Below are 18,171 nucleotides of genomic sequence, written 5' to 3' on the forward strand. Positions count from 1 at the left end.
TAAATCTGTTTAAGCATATTGATCGAATTAATATTTTATTTTTAGAATAAAAATTACATAGTTTATTATTTATTTATATTATTTCCACCAAACATATGCACATCTTAAAAAATTATAAACTTAACGAAGATTTTTCCAAACAAGATTATTGATATGCTGTGTCATTATTCAAAAATATAGGCACCGATAATCAAATTTAATTATATCTCTTGATATACTCTTGTAGATGTGAAAGATAAGACTGTGGCTCAAAACATATCATTAACCGAACTCGGTATGGATTCAATGATGGGCATAGAGATTAAACAAACACTAGAACGTAAATACGATATCTTCCTCACCGCGCAAGATATTCGCAATCTAAATTTCGCTAAATTAGTGGAGATGCGCGATAAGAATTTGGAACGACAGAAAGCACAGAATCCAGAGATCAATGAACAGACAACCGAACTATCTGGCATACAACTGTTGCTTCAGATTTTGTATAACGTAGATTTGCCTACTGAGACTTGTATGGAATTACAAACTAGGATGGATCCGCGCAAAATAAAAGTGTTCCTCTTGCCGAGTATACAGGGTTGCGGACAAATATTTAATCCACTAGCATCAAAGATCAGACCTTTCGCAACAGTTTTGCAATATGGATTGGTGAATACTATGTCTATATCAGAATACGCCGATCATCTTTTACCAGTACGTATACACGGAAGAATGTAAATGATAAATAAAATGATATTCATTCAATATTTCTTTTGTACGAATTCTTTTTAAAAGATATTTGCCTTTACGCAGACTGATATATGTTTCATTGGAATTTTCAGTATGTCTTGCCGAAAGCGGAGGAGCAAAGAGGTTTTGCCATAGTCGGATATTCGTATGGTTCGTTAATTGCTCTCGAATTAGTGAAACGACTGGAAAAACATGGTTTAAGCGGTCGACTAGTATTGATTGACGGTGCTCCTGAGCTATTGAAAACGATGTTAGAGCAATTTCTTCCAGCTATTACAGAAGAAGAACTTCAAAATAATGTCTTGCTTTCTATTATGGATACTGTACAATCAGCTTCAAGCGGAAAGGTAGATTTTACTAAAGATTACTAAAATACTATTTTATCATCATGATCTTGTTATCAATATCCCATTTATTTTTCTTTTGCAGCTACTTTTAGATCTTGAGAAATGTACAACCTGGGAAGAAAAATTAAATGTTTTCTTCTCGCACGTTCCTGACAAAATATCGCTTACCAAAACTCAGAAAAAATTGTATACAAATATTTATATGCACATTCTCGCTTTCCGAAAGTACGACTGGTCATCCTTGGGATGGATACGATCGCCTATAACACTTTTGAGACCCAAGAAATCATCTGTCGATATGATCGAAGAAGATTATGGCTTACACAAGGTAATATGTCTCTGTATATTTTTTACGAACATTTGGTTTTAATTTCTCATAATCGATGTCTAATAACAGGAATAAAACTTTTCAGATCACGCACGACAAGGTGAATGTATATTATGTTGAAGGCAACCATGTAACGATGTTGGATAACGACAAGGTCATAGCTGCGATTAATGGAGAATCGTTGCAGGATCCTAAAGAATTCAGGAAACTTTTAACAGAAGATAGACCATTCGAAGAAACAGAACGTACAAGAGTCTGAATTACAGATTAAAAGTCTGTAACGTATTTAACTTAAAAGAAAAAAAATTTGCTAAGTTTAAGGTGTAAATATAATTTGGATTTGCCAATATTCGAATATTCGGATATTAATTCGAATTTTCGATTATTGGCAAATCCAAGAATAATCGAATTAACTATTACTCAAATTTGGAATTATTTTAATCCTTGATTTAAAGTATCCACAGCTGATTCTATACAAATTTTAAAATTAATTTAGATTTTTTCCTTCCTCCCTCATTTTAAGAAATAATAGAAAAGATCCTTTCCCTTCCTCCCTCATTTTAAGAAATAGAAAACTAATTGCAAAATTAGATAATTTCGGATTAACGGATATCGCGCCATCTTTGACTTTGACATATATTCAAGGTCATAATCCTTTCACAAGACTGGACCTCCCTTTGCATGGAAAATCATATGCTCAGCATACAATATATAGAAATAAGACAATTTTTAAATTTTATTTATTATAACCAAAAGAAGTTATTTTTTAATTTAAGCTTGCAATAAAAAAATATTTAATTATGTTTACTTTTCTTATTTTTTTCGTTAAAATTTTTATATTAAAAATTTTTAATATATATTTATTTTCATTAGGTTTATAAACATACATAATGTACAAAAGAATCTTTATATGTGTGCGTACGTGTAAAGTTACATAAAATTTCAATTTTGGCTTATTGTGTTTTGCATTTAATTTTCTATTATATTTATTATATAGATTATATAGATTATATAGAATTTATTATATATAGATTATAGATTATATAGAATATTTTATAGATTAAATTCAAATTTTTAAATGTAATTCTGTGGATATTAAAATTTAGAATATATAACTCATTCAAACATCCAGATTTGAATAAAAATAGATAATAATTAGTTTGGATAATTCGGATGTTATATTTATCGTATATTTATCCTAATTTTTGTTTATTAATCCTAATTTGGATATATTTAAAATTGGCAAATATCTGTAGGTGATATAATTTTTTAATTTGCAGATTAAAATCACTGTTACAAAGTTGACACACAAAATTAAATTTAAAAAAATAAAAACTTTATATAAAATTTACTAATGTAATAGTCTCTTCAATTAATTCCTGGAATTTCTAATTTTGAATCTTTTCTTTTCTCTCTCGAAAAATACGAAAATCAGGAGACTGTGTTGCTAAATATAACTCATTCAAACATCCAGATTTGAATAAAAATAGATAATAATTAGTTTGGATAATTCGGATGTTATATTTATCGTATATTTATCCTAATTTTTGTTTATTAATCCTAATTTGGATATATTTAAAATTGGCAAATATCTGTAGGCGATATAATTTTTTAATTTGCAGATTAAAATCACTGTTACAAAGTTGACACACAAAATTAAATTTAACAAAATAAAAACTTTATATAAAATTTACTAATATAATAGTCTCTTCAATTAATTCCTGGAATTTCTAATTTTGAATCTTTTCTTTTCTCTCTCAAAAAATACGAAAATCAGGAGACTGTGTTGCTAAATATATTTCTTTAGATATTTTTACTAGTCTAGATAGTTTTACTAATCTATTTTTACTAGTCTAATACTATTATAAATTAACAAAACAAACCAAATCAAATTTTAGCAAAAAAGAATCTGATCCTCATATTTAGAATCTAATATTTAAAATTTAATATATTATATTTAGAATTCATTACTGTTGGCAAAAATTAATCTAAAGTTAATAAACTATACAAATATATTTTCTCAATGAACAATTAATAATTATCAAAAGTAAGGCATTTATCTAGATTTTGTTTATAAAGTTTAAGAAATAAAGTAATTAATAAATGTGAACTTGTGACAACAATTTTCTTATTCTGATATTAGACAAAGGTATTAAAACTCTGATGCAATTTTATTATTATAATCGTAATTTAATGCAAAACTAATACATACATGTATCATTTTATACCAATCATTCATAATAAACGCTCATTACATGTTATCATTTATATTACCTCACTTTATACATAATCATTATTTTTCATTCGCTCAATACTACATGCAAAATACAAACTGAAAAAAATTATTAGTGATATTTAACTAATTTCCTTTATTCTAAGAATCTTTATTCAATCATCGATTTTTCTTTAAATTAAAATTCTTGTTTTGCATTGTTTTCTTATTACTAACATTTGCTGTGTAATAAAAGTTAATGTATGGATATAAAAAACAAAATGCAAAAAGATATTTTTATTTTATGCTTGTCCTATTAGAAAAAAAATCAATAGATTTTCGAAAGAAAATACTCGGATCCAATATACATATTTCTTCATATATTAATAATAATAATTTCTTATAATAATTATAATAATAATTTCTTTCATATATTAATTACATAAATGATATAAATAAGAAATTATAACAAAATAATATACAATAAAGAATACGTATATAATGAAAAAGGTATATGCCGTATTTAAAGCTCCTGAGTAGTTACTACTACAGTCGTATAGAATCGTGATGTCAAAAGCGAGAAATGACATGTTAATTTTATGTGCCATTTGTAAATAAAGACGATTTGGATAAAACAAAATGCTAATATTATTTTAAAACAGTTGTAAAAATGGACGAAAGCTATCTTTATTTCTCTTGATAGTCAGTAAATAATCGTAAATAAAAAGTGTCGTAGATAAAAGACATGTGAAAGTGCTTTTACTCAATACACATACGTAGCGTAGATATTTTCACTTTCACGCATGGTAGCAATAAGAAAGATAAGCTATTCCTATGGATATGCAGTAGCCTAAAAATAGTGGGAAGCTAACAGCCAATCACTTATAATAATAAGAAAGGTAAGCTATTGCGTATAATGGCGAAAAAAAAGTGAGAGACACAAAATGACAACCAATCTTTGGACCTCAATCACTTAATTTCTGATCACCATTATGTGCGTTTGAAATTTGTGAGCTCTGTTGGAGTCCAAAGATTGGTTGTCATTTTGTGTCTCTCACTCTTTTTTCGCCATTATACGCAATAGTTTATCTTTCTTATTCCACCATGCTTTCATGTGCCTTTATCACTTTTTACGATCATTTACTGACTGTCTGGAGAGAGATAAACATAGTTTTCGTCCATTTTTACATATTATTATTTTAAAGCGATATCATCATTTTGTTTTATCCAAATAGTCTTTATTTACAAATGGTATGTAATAAAAATTGCCATGTCATTTTTGACGTCACAATTCAATATGATTGTGGTGATTATTCAGGAATCTTAAATAGCGAAATTATAATAAGACATATTAAAATGATGTGAAATTCATGATTATGAAAATAATATATTAGAGATGTGTTTCAAACTCACTCAGATGCATCACTCAAATGATTATTATACAGTAGGAGAAACCGCAAAACACATTTTATCCCTTATCCTACTCTAGTTTACATTTTGCAGATTATTGAAATCTTTTTTCAATTTAAAATACAATATTTATACTTTTTCGTTTTCAACATATTTGGAGATAAAATATGCAGTACTAACCAAAGAATCTCATAACTCCATTGGCTCGAATGGTGATCTGGCACTGGATAATATGTTATTTAGATCGGGAATAGTAACATTATTGTTGTTATTATTGTCGTCGGATGTATTTGGGATTGGCGTTGGAGTATTTCTCGTTGGTAGGATACGAAGATGTCTATTTGGTGGTTCCCAAAGAACCAGAGCCATAGAAGGCCTCTCTCTATAAGAGAAAAAAATAAACAAGGCTTAAAAAACAGTACATTTTTTCTTTTCTTCTCTCTCTCTCTCTCTCTCTCTCTCTCTCTCTCTCTCATTCATTCATTCATTCTTTTTCAAAAAGCATTGTATTTTTATATGTCATATTTTTAAATCATATATAACCAGTGTATACTTACAATTTAGATATAAGAGTCGATGGCAAAATAGGTTCCTCTTGCATTCGCTTGAGTTCCTCTGAAAGGACCAATCTTGGATGTAGATCGCTTGTTTGTTCTGTATTTAATGCATTCGTTGCATCGACATCCAAATCCATATCTAATGGCTTATAACAGGAAGATGACGTATGAACAGTAGAAGTTGATGGCGCCGGATTCTCGGATTCATAATTAGAACTAATGTGCAGATCTTTAAAATGTGCAGTTATTTTTTCTTCTGTTATAAACTGCTTTGTTTGACGCCTATTTGAATAACATGTTATAAAAATTTTGTCACATAATTAATCAGTAGACGACATATATAAAGCACATTATACTCACGTATCTACAACATCTGGTGCTTCTAATTTTCTTTTCTGATGAAGTATTGGTCCAGAGCTGGTATCTCCAGTAAATCTAACCAATTCTGATTGATGTAACGCTGATGGTACACTCCAGGGAATAGTTATTGGTGGTACTTGTGGTGTTTGCATCCATGATCCAATCTGCTGTAGATTCTGTTGCTGCTGTAGGTTCTGTTGGTTCATCATCTGTTGTAAGATGGATTGTGGTGTATATAAGTGCGCTCCACCCATAGTATTCTGAAAAATAAACATATAAATAAAAAAAGATATACAGAATAATATAGAATTTTTTTAGAATATCATATATAGCAAATTTAGATATTTACATGTTTTATTTTAAGATTGCAATCTTTTTCAAAGATACAAAGATGTCAAAAGTAACAGTTCTAATTTGGATTACTCTGCATTGATGCGTATTAAAATTACTATATATGAAATTAGTTAATAATAAAAATTTAATAAATACTCTATCAAAAAATTTAAAATATAATAATACCCTCACATACACACACACAATATTTTATATATATATATAAAATACCCTATCATATTTTATAATATAAGTAATATTTTAGACAATCAAATTAAATCAATAAAATGATTTTTTTTAGCCGACACAGAACAGTAATGTATAAATAATTTCATTTTTTCTATTATGTTTTTAATGGAACAAAATACTCATTCCTATTATGTTTTTATGCACATACATTTTTATATGAAGTATCTTTAGTAATATTAGAATAGTCAGTATATATTTGTTAAAATAAATTATAAAATCAGTATATTACTGTCATCTCAAATTTGCCAAAATGAACTGAAGTCAATGAAATATATTATGTCATAAAGCGGCATCTACAATAAAATTTAGAGCGTAAAATTTAAGTTTTAAACTCTAAGCCATAAGAAATTGGCCAATTACAGTCGAATATAAGAAGAATAATTAGTTATGATTGGTCAATTTCTTATGGCTTAAAACTTAAAACTTAAGTTTTACGTCTTAAAATCATTGTAGACTCTGCTGAAGATAAGACTTTGGATCTGTTTTTTTTTTGGAGCTGAGATACTTTTAGAATTTAAAGTGAGATGGGTGTATGTTTAATATTTGGCGAAAGCAAGAAAGAGAATTCTAGTGGAGTCTACTATGTGCATAAGATTAAAAAACAAATTATATTTCCAAATCAAGTAGTATAGTAAAGAGTATAAACATGCATTGTATAAAATTTACAGAATTATCAGATTTAATGATTAAAAATATTAATAATTAATAATTATTTACTCTTTAATCAAGTATTCTTTCACTTACTGTCATTTGAAATGTATTCGGCTGTGCGCGTTTAGAAAAGAATTTCGTGGATTCAGGCTATCCCTCGGCCACCTGCAGAAATGTTATATGTGTATATGTATGAATGGTATGTGCGGTGTGTGTGTGTGTGACTGGTGTGTGTGTGTGTGTGTGTGTGTGTGTGTGTGTGCGTGTGTGTGTGTGTGCGTGACGTCTGTTCTTTATTTATAGAACTCCAAGGTAAATAAACATTATGTTAAATGATTATACAATAAATCCTTATTGGTTAGACGCTAACCTATACGTCTCAGATCACAGGCGAGCGTCGCATCAATCACAATGTTGATCAGTGTGTCGTACTCATAGTACGTCAGTATTATTATTTACTAAATTTAACCCGTTTCTTGTCTCTATAATCGCCACGTCATGAACTACGACAATTAAAAACTCTGAAATTCGCGTTTCTGAACGTTTCACAAACTTCACCATCGATCTATTTCCCCCGATATCCCCGGTCATCATCTCATATCGTAATATTTATAGTGTTTATACAGCCGAATATGGCTGCATTCGGGGAAACGCTCTATTCGCGGAGACCACTGACTTGAAGATAGCAGACAAATTGAATATTTCTAATTTATTTATGTTTATAATTTGAGAATCGTTTGGGAAAATTTACGAAAAACATTTAAATATTTGGGTAATAGCACCGACGAGATACTATTAAAGATGGTTGAATATGGAAAGTTGCGTACCTATTAAAATTTAAGATTAAAGAAACTATATATAATAATAATAATTTCATGATTATTAGTTTCATAGAATGCACATGTTTACGTATATTAAAAATTTAATAATACTCGATTTTCATTTAAAACTGCGATTTAATGTTATCATCCGAGTTTGATTATCAATAAAGATCATAACTGCAGAGAAAAATTGTAATTTTTCAGCAATATACAATATAAGTAAGATATTCATTGAAAATATGCATGTTTATTTGTACAGCATTTATGTAATAAAAAATCACGAATTTAATAATTCATCATCGAAGTATTTATGTTAGTATAATCATAAATTTTTATTAATTTCAGTAACATCATCGTTCTTTATTTACTCCTGGACCTTATTGGATGCGTTCGGAAATTCTACTCCGAGTAGAAATGTTACCAACCGCCGTCCGAAAATTGACTCGAGCCTTGCAAAATTAACATACATTTGCGTTCGGAAATATTGGTTCGGAAATAAACATCTACTTGCAAAATTTGCAAATAGATCTAAGAGAATGATTAGCGATCCGCTAATCCGCGATACGCGCGATACGCTCTATAGGATTGCACCGTGACGGTGTCGAAAACTAGGGAAATGTTATAGTATATGTAACGCATGCTATAGCGTTTCCCTAGTTTTTCGTACACGATACTTTTTGAGAATAGGGGCCCAGAGCAAGCAACATTGAGAATTTACCCCTCTACTTTTGCTCTACCAATTGAGTCGCAGCACAGATTTTTGTATAACGCATAATGGATAGTGCATAAGGGAATCAATCACTTGAAATTCTTCTTTTCCATGGAATGGGAGAAAAGAAAAGATTCTGATTAGTTGATTCGCTTATGCACTATGCGTTATGCGTTATACAAAAGTTTGTGTTGTGTCTTAAGGGCTGCCGCACAAAATTCCACAACAGTGACTGTAAAAGTGCATTCACATGTAAGCGTCAAGTGTTAAGCAGCGGAAGCAACAACCAACAAATTCGCGTTTTAGAACAGAGAATAAGAATTTCAACCTATCAAAAATCGTGCATCTGTGCATAGTTTCTGATAAGTTCCCTGTCCCTTTTATTGTGCAGAGCCCCTTAAGATTACTATTCAGAATTTTCGCGCGCAACATCAATGGCTGAAGCAAAAGTAGAGGGAGTAGATTCTCGATCATCTCGTTCATTTTCGAGCATTCTCGATCATTCTCTGTGTCGAGGACCAAATGTGCATCTTTGGTATCTCTGCATTCTCTACTCCAGTATAGTCTAGGACAGTACTATCCAGTACGCTAGTTACTCTGGTTGTTTGGTACGTGCTATATAAGAATCTGTGGCTGCAACAAGAGATAAACTTTTTTATTTAACGGAATTATAATTACGTAACTTTTTTCATCAATTTTTTCTCAAAACATCAGATTAGGTAAGTGAAAAATTGTCACATAATTGACAAATCAGCATCACAATTTAATTTTTTTAAGTGATAATTCATCTAATCTCTAAAATACCACGTGGTACAATATGTTATTTTAATCGAGGATTTCCTTCATAAAAAGAATTTCAATCTATCAAAAATCGTGCATCTGTGTATATAGTTTCTGATAGGTTCCCTGTCCCTTTTATTGTGTAGAGCCCCTTAAGGTTACTATTCAGAATTTTCGCGCGCAACATCAATGGCTGAAGCAAAAGTAGAGGGGGTAGATTCTCGATCATCTCGTTCATTTTCGAGCATTCTCGATCATTCTCTGTGTCGAGGACCAAATGTGCATCTTTGGTATCTCTGCATTCTCTACTCCAGTATAGTCTAGGACAGTACTATCCAGTACGCTAGTTACTCTGGTTGTTGGTACGTGCTATATAAGAATCTGTGGCTGCAACAAGAGATAAAATTTTTTATTTTACGGAATTATAGTTACGTAACTTTTTTCATCAATTTTTTCTTAAACTTTTTTCAGATTAGGTAAGTGAAAAATTGTCACATAATTGACAAATCAGCATCACAACTTAATTTTTTTAAGCGATAATTCATCTAACCTCTAAAACACCACGTGGTACAATATGTTATTTTGATCGAGGATTTCCTTGATAAAAATTTTTCTCATAATTTTTATATGATTGGAACATTTTTCAGAAATACTCAGAAATATTCGGAAAGTTTACATCTTCTCTCAGAACTTCTCATATAAGTGAATTCTGGAATATTCTGAAATTTCTCATTCCATAATTTTTAAAAAGTATTTTTTAATTTTTTAGATTTTTTAAATTTTTGTAATATTTTATCAGAAATTATACTTACAAAAAATCTTAAAAATCTTAAAAATCTATTTTATAATTATATGAAAAATTCTTAGAAAAGATGTAGAATTGTTCCAATTCATATAAAAGATATGAGAAAATTATAAAATTATAGAGGAATTCTGAAAAATTATATAGAAATTCTAAAAAATTATATGAAAAATTCTGAAAAAAATTTTCACCATGGTTGTCAAGCTATTTTCGCATATATAACGTTTTGTTTGTTATCACGAGCTTTTTTTATGATTTTGATTAAGTTAACACAATAGATTTTTTAAATACAATGAAATATACATATATAAATATAAATTTTGTATCGAGTTCTGTGTATCTTTTAACAAAAAATGTTCGTTAAAAGAAATAAAATTGTTTATTTTATTTGAAAGCTAAATTGGAAATGTAACTTTTTTTTATTGTTAAGCTGTACTAATAATTATTCTTTCTTTCTTTTTATATGGCAGAAATTTCATAAAAGATTAATTGGAGGTATTTAAAAAGAAGAAAAAGAACTAATACGTACAATGAAGAATCTGGATCAAGAACACTTTACTTGTTGGACGTGCAAAGTAAAGTTTACAGATTTGGCAATGTTTAAACATCATTATCGTACTGAATGGCATAGATATAATATGAGTACAATAGTAAATGGATTGCCTTCGATCACTCTTGAAGACTTTGAGAAGAAAGAAGCGATGCATCATGAAAATAACGCAAACCAGATTAAGAAAAAACAGATTTGTGAAATCTGCCGAAAGAAGTTCAATAATCAGAAACAGTACGAGAATCACTTGGCCTCGAAAACTCACAAAAAGAAGTTGGAGCAAAAAGAAGATACAACTGTAGCTTATAGCAAAAAGTCGTCAAGCATACAAGATTCATCCAATAAGAATACGGATGATATTGAAACAGATTCAGATGTAGAATCCTTGGATTCGGACGAGTGGTTTGAAGACTTAAAGTATCAAATTATTTATGATAATTGTTTATTCTGTGATTATCATAATAAATCCATAGAGTGCATTATGATACATATGGAGAAGAAACATTCATTTTTCGTACCTGATCTTGAATACTGCGTGGATCTAGGTGGCCTGTTAAAATACTTAGAATCTAAGATATATGTTGAATTTAAATGTATTTGGTGCAATGATTCAGGTAAATAAATCTTTTTTTTTGTTAATTAATTATTTTCTATATTATTTATATATTTGATTGAAATAAAAGAATTAAAAATGTGAATTGAACAAAAAGAATATTATACAATTATAAAAAATTTAATCAAATAAAAATTTATATATTTTACAGGAAGAAAAATGCGAAGCGCACAAGCTGTAAAGATGCATATGATCGACAAGGGTCACTGTAAAATGTTGTTCGAAGAAGAGACGATGTACGAGTATTCATCTTTTTATAATTACTTATTCAGCTACCCAGATGCCGAAAATGCTGATCCAGATGAAGAAGTGTCTGATCTAGAGGTTTTAAACGACGAGGGTTACATGATGAAATTACCATCTGGCAAGTCAATCGTTCACCGTGATTTGGCGCTTTACTATAAACAGAATGTACCTGTGGGAATCACAGCGATAATAAAAGACTCAGATTATTGTCGACGCAAGCGGATACATAAGCAAATATCGTTTGGATCTGAGGAAAGAAAAATTGAAATCGCCCGAATTACAGCACGAGACATTCAAAGCTTCCAGCGAGTCCAAGCCAAGTACTTAATGCAATTGCAAGTCAAACAAAATAACCTGCAGAAACATTTTAGACAACAAACGAACTTTTAACTATATTTAATGACTAAATATAATTAGATATGCATAATTTTTAGAGAGTTGTAAGTTATAAAAAATAAAATATGTATTTAATAAATAATAATATAAAGTTGATTATTCCTGCATCATTACACATTTTTATTATCACATTATTTATAAGTACAACAAAAAACGCAACTTAAACATAATAACTTAATTATTCATCTAAATGGATTTTAGTCTAATTTTAATCATTTAATTCTAACATAAAATCAGATTCAAACTTTAGACACGCTATAACTTCGCGTCCTTTCAATTGCTAAGAAATCGAAATTTATTATTTTTAAAGGATACATCACGTAATACAAATTATTATAAATCGCTTTATAATTCGCATTTTACGGATGTTCTTACAAAATAACTCGTGTATACTTTATAAATACACTTTCGTAACACGTTTCACCGACAAAAATATCTTCTATTTTTTTCTCGAATAATTTTTTTTTAAATTTATGTGGACCCGTTATATCTAGAGTAACATCTCCATATTACGATCGAGAAATCGCCGCTTTCGATAGAACGTAACAAATATATATATAAGTTAGAAAAAGATCTTATACATCATCGCATTTCGCTGATGTTCATATGAGAAAGAAAGAGGGGAGAAAAATGATATTTGAACGTTCACTTCATGACTATGTTTCACGGTAACTTCAGCGAATCACGAAATGTAAAGACATTTAATAGTATTTGGTACTTTGATATTTTATGACTTTCTTTTTGTTTTTTTCTAAGAATTTTTAGAATTCATCAGATCAATATTTGTTGTAATTCATGCTTTCCTTTTAATCTTCAGATATCTTCTCTGAATTCCTATTACATACATGCATATATAGATACTCCACTTCTTTTTTAAAATTAATTATGAAAAATATATATATGTATATGATCAAAAATATAATATTACTAATAATAGAAATGATAATATTAAAATGTTTTGTTTTCTTAGAAAATGTTCCAAAATTACTTGTTCCAAAATTGTTGTAGTATAACGGGATTTTTAGAAAGTAGATTCTTATACATATATATTTTATCGTTCAATTAGATTTGATCATTAGTATTTACGTTTGTTTTAAATCTTTATGATTTTTAACATATATAAGAATTAAATGATATATACGATTTTACATTTTGTATTATATCTTTTTTTGCTATAATAGATTTGACTTTTAGAGTCGTGTTGACTTCCGTGCAGAACAGAAATAAAAGATCCGAATGTGAGACGTCTATCAAACGTCTAAATGGACGTCTAAACATTTGATAGACTTTATACCTGATTCACTGTATTAAATTATTCAATTTCATTAAATCATTGTTCTTCGCTTTCGTTTCTCTTAACAACGAACATTCTTTCTTCAAAACACACAGGGGCAGTAATACCGGATACCATTCGGATGCGTTTCGACACGTATTACGTGAAACGCATAATACATACTTTTCTCTTTTGTTTTTAATAAATATTCTATGAGAAGATGTCACGTCATTCGTGACATCGAGACATACATTAAGTGCTGTTATTGTCACGACACGACGATGATACATATATCTTTTATCTACTTTACGCTTTACGGTTTCGTGTGTGTTGACGGTTTAATTTAATTATAAGCTCTCCAAGCGAGCGGACTTTCTCATTTTTTATCTTCAATTTAATAACTTCACCATCAGTTTTAACGCCTGATGGGGCGGCGCCGGTCTGATAGACTTGTCCAATTCCGTGTACAGGATTTCTGCTTCCACCTGGTAGCCGTGCTTCAGATAGACTTTCAGTGAGAATGCACTGGTTGCATCGGCTTTACACACCTGTGGTGATATGCTGTATCAGATTTGTTTTTCATTCTTCTTTTATTAAATTTTATTTTGAATAAAATTAAAAGATCTCATTGAAGGCCTTTTGGAAAATAAGTGGATTGAAACAAGAAGTCCCTTTGATAGATAAAAATGATTTTAAGAACTGTGTAACTCGTTATCAATTTTATTTGATTTTTACGATAAGCCTTTTTTCCTTGTAATCAGCTTAATAATATAGATAAACAATCTGATGAATAAATCCATTTACTCACTTTTCATTTTTCTAACTTGTAAATATTGAGAGATAAGAAACAGAAATAATAGTTAACATTGTCGTTAATTGATTTTATGGTAGATATTATCTACGTATCAATTACTTTCCTAGAATTAAATAGTTAAGATACTTCTAGGACTGACGTCATTTGATAAAGTAATGAATAATTTGACTATTAAATTTTGAAAGTAAAAAATAAAAATAATTACTGATAAATTAATACATATAATATTCATTTATATTGATATATATATTATCTACTGTATCATTTATTCATATTATTTATTAGTTCATATTAATTTATTTATCATGTTAATCTGATCCTTTACAAGAGAATGTACATATGAAAGTGCAAAAAATATCTTTTAAGAAAAATAATGTGCGAACGATAAATTGTAATTATACCTTGTGAAGAAGTAAACAAAAATTATCCCATGCATGTTAAGAAGAAAAGCATGCTGAAACAAAAGGAAAGTGTGTGCTGTGTATGCAGTGATCACGCCAACGCAACAATTTTAAATTAATGAAATAAAAAAAAATGCGAAACCTGTTTATAACACGTAAAATCAATAAAATTTATATATATATATTATTGTCACTTTGACATTTTTTTTGAATTTATAATGTTACATAAAATTTTTACATTCATTTTATGTGTCTACAAGAAATCGGGAAAGAATTAATTTTTATTAGAAACATTTCATATATAAATAGGTAAATAAATTCATATAAATTAAAATAAAAAATTAAAAAATAAATTAATTTCGATTTTGATCAAGATAAAATGAAAAAAGACAAATTTAAATGAACATATAATTATAGATATAAAAAATAAATTAAGATATAAATATATTACAAATAAGTTAAAATCCAGTTTAATCTACCTTAAACCCGGCATTTTTGGCGACTTTTTCACTATCATCCATAAGAATACTGGCCAAACCTTTACCGCGATAATTTGCATCAACGCTGAGGATTCGACACTCGAACAGCTCATCCACATCATACTTGGCGAACAAATCGACCTTATCATTCACTTTGTAGAGTAATTTCATGATCATCTTAAACTTTTCATCATCTAACTCATCGAAACGCCGCTCTTCTTCCTCGCGTTCACCTTTCTTCAGAATACCGTTTAGTGCCATTCCCGCTATCTGATGAAAACCAATTATAGTAATATTTATTATCTTAAAATTAGCAGACATTAAAACTTTCCAAAATAAAAAAATAAACAAAACTCAACTTTATTATGATTAATTGGTTATAATGATAAAAGATTTTATCATTATAAAGAAGCTATAGTTATGAGAATAAATAAAGTAATTAATTTTAAACATATGAAATTAATTTAAAAATTCCTTCGGTTTCTTATTTTGCAAATAAATAATTTCTAAATAATTAAAAATAAATCCGAATAAATTATGGTTTTTTAAATTTTTATATGAGAAAAAGTCTGTTTTACAAATAAAAAAATCTTTCTCCATTAATATATCTTTGTTAAAAATTACCAAAATATAAATTTAAAAAGAGAGTTTTAAAATTTGAAATCTCTATTTTCGAATGGTTAATTTTTTTGAATTTATGTGAGTTTTGTAATTTTTACATAAAGAAAACTACGAGTTGAAAAAAATGAAAAATTTTCTTTTCACTTTGTAGATCTGTAGCGTACTCTCAAAAAATTGGAGCGAATTTTCGACTATCTATCGTAAAAGCTTGAAGTTTTTTTCTATACAAAATCATTTTTTAAAAATTCCTATGATTTTTTGTTTTTTAATTATTCGCAGATTAAGTAAAAAAGAACATTCTGACTTTATTGCTCGTAACTCCATTAAAAATCATCGTATCGCAATTAAAAATAGATTCTTAAAGCTGAAACGTTGTTCTATCAAGTGGTAACATTTTTTTTTTAAATAGAATATATGGGTTGGTAAAAATCTTTTTATTAATTTGTAAAGGGATTTTTTCTCTAACCCATTATAAAGAAAATAGTGAACATTAAAGTATTAATAAAAAATTTATTATCTCTTTATTACTTTTAATCTTGTTGTTCTGTTCGGGTCTATTTGATCCGAATATTTATTTTCCCATTATATTTTTATATGATGATCGTAAGCATTCCAGCATTATATATATATATATATATATATATATATATATATATATATATATATATGATGTTTTTAAGTTAATATGACCAGATGGAAAGATATCCATATTGTTAATTCCAACATTCCGTTCACTTCATTAGAGAAGCACACTAATGAAATGAACGGCAAGATACATGCAACGTTGATATTAACAATGGATCACGACACGGTGATAATCCTTTGGCATCTCTGAAAAAAATCACTGTGAAAGCCTTAAAAGATATTCATTTATCTAATTTCAGTATCTAATATTTATTAATTAAAATTTAATAATATTTTATGATATAAAAGAACATTATTAAGTGAAAATTAGTGTTACAGACCAATGTTTGGCAATGAACACGGGAAAAAATATTTTATATAATTATAAAAAATTGACGTATTTTATATACAATTATGTAAAATATGTCCATATATATATATATATTAGGTGTTGGAATTAATTCGTAGCGTTTTTTAATGAAAGAATGTTATTTATTTCACATGAGCATTAAAAAATACATTAATGAAAGTACTTCCCATCACTTGTAAAACGCTACGAATTAATTCCAACACCTAATATATACATATAACATTTTTTTTCTCGGGAATTTAGTTATCTTCAGGAATATTATCTCAAATACTTTGAGAATTTTTATTATTCTTTATTAATTATTTATATTATTATGTTATTTATATTATATGTTATTGTATTATAGATTGATAATATACAATTTCACTATAATTGATTATTTTATTCTTATGAGTTATATTCAGAGAAGTGCACAATCTATTGATTGTAAGATAAGTCTCTTATGTCCAATGAAAGAAAAATGTTCGGTATTTGTGACTATAATTGTAAAATAATTTTTCTTTCTTATATGCGTATGAATTGCTGCAAGTTATGCCTATTTATATATAAAACAAATATTTTTATAGTAATTATAAAAAATACATTTGTAAGTCACTTGTATTTAATTTATTTCTGCCAATATCATACCAATTAATCATAAAAAATTTTTTTACTTAATTTTTTAATAGATATATTTATATTTTTTATTAATTATCTTTAAATTTTTACTAAATGTTTATAATAATCTATTTTGTTCTTATTCCTGCAAATGCATAAAATCAGTAACAATAAATCAGATCATATTGACTTTAGTACAAAAAATTTAAATAGAACAACAAGATTAATTATAAATAAATCATTAAGAATATATAAAAAATATTAGACTATTAAGACTTCTGTAAGTAATAACGATATATCAAATAAAAACAAAAAGAATTGAAACAAGTTAATTTTTATTATTTCTAAAAATAAATAATGAAGCAACTGAGTAAGAAATGTTACATATATATATTTTGTGATGTGAGAGATCTCGCTCACCGCTCCCTTCTTATCCACTAGCATCCTGGAGTAACCCTGCTTCAAGGTGAGAAGGCAGTGTCGCTCAAGTGCGCTCTGAGATTCCCCCCTCGCGCAAAGCCCTATAGCGTTATTAAGCGGCTCATCGGCGAAAAAGTTCCATCTCAGATGGTGGATTGCCTCATCATAGCGATTCTCCGGCACATCCACGATCGTGAAACAATCCTCGCTAGAAGACGACGACATGTTTTGGGTGGACGAATTTTCCGCCGCGCACTGAAAGCAATTTCCACACGCGCATCTCCTCTTAGTGAAGAAGGGTGGTCACCACCACTCGTATGAGAAATCTACCTCCTGTCTATCCCTTCCACCCCTGTAATATTGATCGACCTAGTTCACTGACGAGTACACTAGGTCAGTTGTACACGCCAATTGTGCCATGTTAATTGAGAAATCAATTCATTTAAAGAGATTAATCAAAGTTAAATTAAAATAATCTG

The 18,171-nt window shown here is 28.5% G+C and overlaps 4 protein-coding genes across 12 annotated transcripts in view; 2 read left to right on the plus strand and 2 right to left on the minus strand.

Moving 5' to 3' along the window:
• LOC105145528 (Fatty acid synthase 3) overlaps positions 1–3,106 on the plus strand; it is a 16,979-nt gene extending 13,873 nt beyond the window's left edge. The window contains exons 16-19 of the mRNA XM_011055143.2: positions 227–693; positions 822–1,076; positions 1,159–1,404; positions 1,490–3,106. Coding sequence (XP_011053445.1) covers positions 227–693; positions 822–1,076; positions 1,159–1,404; positions 1,490–1,663 — 1,142 coding nt within the window. The 3' untranslated portion in view covers positions 1,664–3,106. The remainder of the gene's footprint in view (positions 1–226; positions 694–821; positions 1,077–1,158; positions 1,405–1,489) is intronic.
• Positions 1–7,989, minus strand: part of LOC105145529 (uncharacterized) — an 8,122-nt gene extending 133 nt beyond the window's left edge. The window contains exons 1-5 of one of the 6 annotated variants that reach the window (XM_011055147.2): positions 7,547–7,986; positions 7,270–7,341; positions 5,944–6,203; positions 5,584–5,865; positions 3,574–5,408 (exon numbers count right to left, since the gene is read on the minus strand). In XM_011055147.2, coding sequence (XP_011053449.1) covers positions 5,216–5,408; positions 5,584–5,865; positions 5,944–6,203; positions 7,270–7,275 — 741 coding nt within the window. In that variant the 5' untranslated portion in view covers positions 7,276–7,341; positions 7,547–7,986 and the 3' untranslated portion in view covers positions 3,574–5,215. Of the gene's footprint in view, positions 1–3,573; positions 5,409–5,583; positions 5,866–5,943; positions 6,204–7,269 lie in introns of those variants that run through there. The other 5 variants (XM_011055145.2, XM_087405223.1, XM_087405222.1 and 2 more) reach the window with 5 other exon arrangements.
• Positions 7,990–9,170: 1,181 nt separating this feature from the next.
• On the plus strand, positions 9,171–12,184 carry LOC105145530 (cytoplasmic 60S subunit biogenesis factor ZNF622). 3 transcript variants are annotated; one of them, XM_087405219.1, is made up of 3 exons: positions 9,171–9,425; positions 10,759–11,452; positions 11,603–12,184. In XM_087405219.1, the coding sequence occupies exons 2-3, from the start codon at positions 10,819–10,821 to the stop codon at positions 12,085–12,087; spliced, it is 1,119 nt and encodes a 372-aa protein (XP_087261345.1). In that variant the 5' UTR covers positions 9,171–9,425; positions 10,759–10,818; the 3' UTR covers positions 12,088–12,184. The 3 variants fall into 3 exon arrangements, with proteins under 3 accessions (XP_087261345.1, XP_011053452.1, XP_011053451.1); XM_011055150.2 differs by lacking the exon at positions 9,171–9,425 and adding an exon at positions 9,496–9,848; XM_011055149.2 differs by lacking the exon at positions 9,171–9,425 and adding an exon at positions 9,497–9,962.
• Positions 12,185–12,189: 5 nt separating this feature from the next.
• Positions 12,190–18,036, minus strand: LOC105145531 (arylalkylamine N-acetyltransferase 1). 2 transcript variants are annotated; one of them, XM_087405225.1, is made up of 4 exons: positions 17,693–18,036; positions 15,061–15,330; positions 14,582–14,634; positions 12,190–13,914 (listed from the first exon to the last, which is right to left on the minus strand). In XM_087405225.1, the coding sequence occupies exons 1-4, from the start codon at positions 17,915–17,917 to the stop codon at positions 13,878–13,880; spliced, it is 585 nt and encodes a 194-aa protein (XP_087261351.1). In that variant the 5' UTR covers positions 17,918–18,036; the 3' UTR covers positions 12,190–13,877. The 2 variants fall into 2 exon arrangements, with proteins under 2 accessions (XP_087261351.1, XP_011053453.1); XM_011055151.2 differs by lacking the exon at positions 14,582–14,634 and having other exon boundaries at positions 17,693–18,031.
• Positions 18,037–18,171: the final 135 nt, after the last annotated feature.

This window comes from Acromyrmex echinatior, chromosome 4 (assembly GCF_024713525.1).
Source record: "Acromyrmex echinatior isolate Ae372 chromosome 4, ASM2471352v2, whole genome shotgun sequence".
In the NCBI taxonomy this organism is placed as follows: domain Eukaryota; kingdom Metazoa; phylum Arthropoda; class Insecta; order Hymenoptera; family Formicidae; genus Acromyrmex; species Acromyrmex echinatior.

Excerpts from the sequence above, each read along its gene's own strand:
- LOC105145530 (XM_087405219.1), top strand. The coding sequence starts at position 10,819 with ATGAAGAATCTGGATCAAGAACACTTTACTTGTTGGACGTGCAAAGTA. Across the intron at positions 11,453-11,602 it reads TATTTGGTGCAATGATTCAG|GAAGAAAAATGCGAAGCGCA; the intron begins GTAAATAAATCT and ends TATATTTTACAG.
- LOC105145531 (XM_011055151.2), bottom strand. The coding sequence starts at position 17,917 with ATGTCGTCGTCTTCTAGCGAGGATTGTTTCACGATCGTGGATGTGCCG. Across the intron at positions 15,331-17,692 it reads TAGTGGATAAGAAGGGAGCG|ATAGCGGGAATGGCACTAAA; the intron begins GTGAGCGAGATC and ends GGTTTTCATCAG. Across the intron at positions 13,915-15,060 it reads CCAAAAATGCCGGGTTTAAG|GTGTGTAAAGCCGATGCAAC; the intron begins GTAGATTAAACT and ends ATATCACCACAG.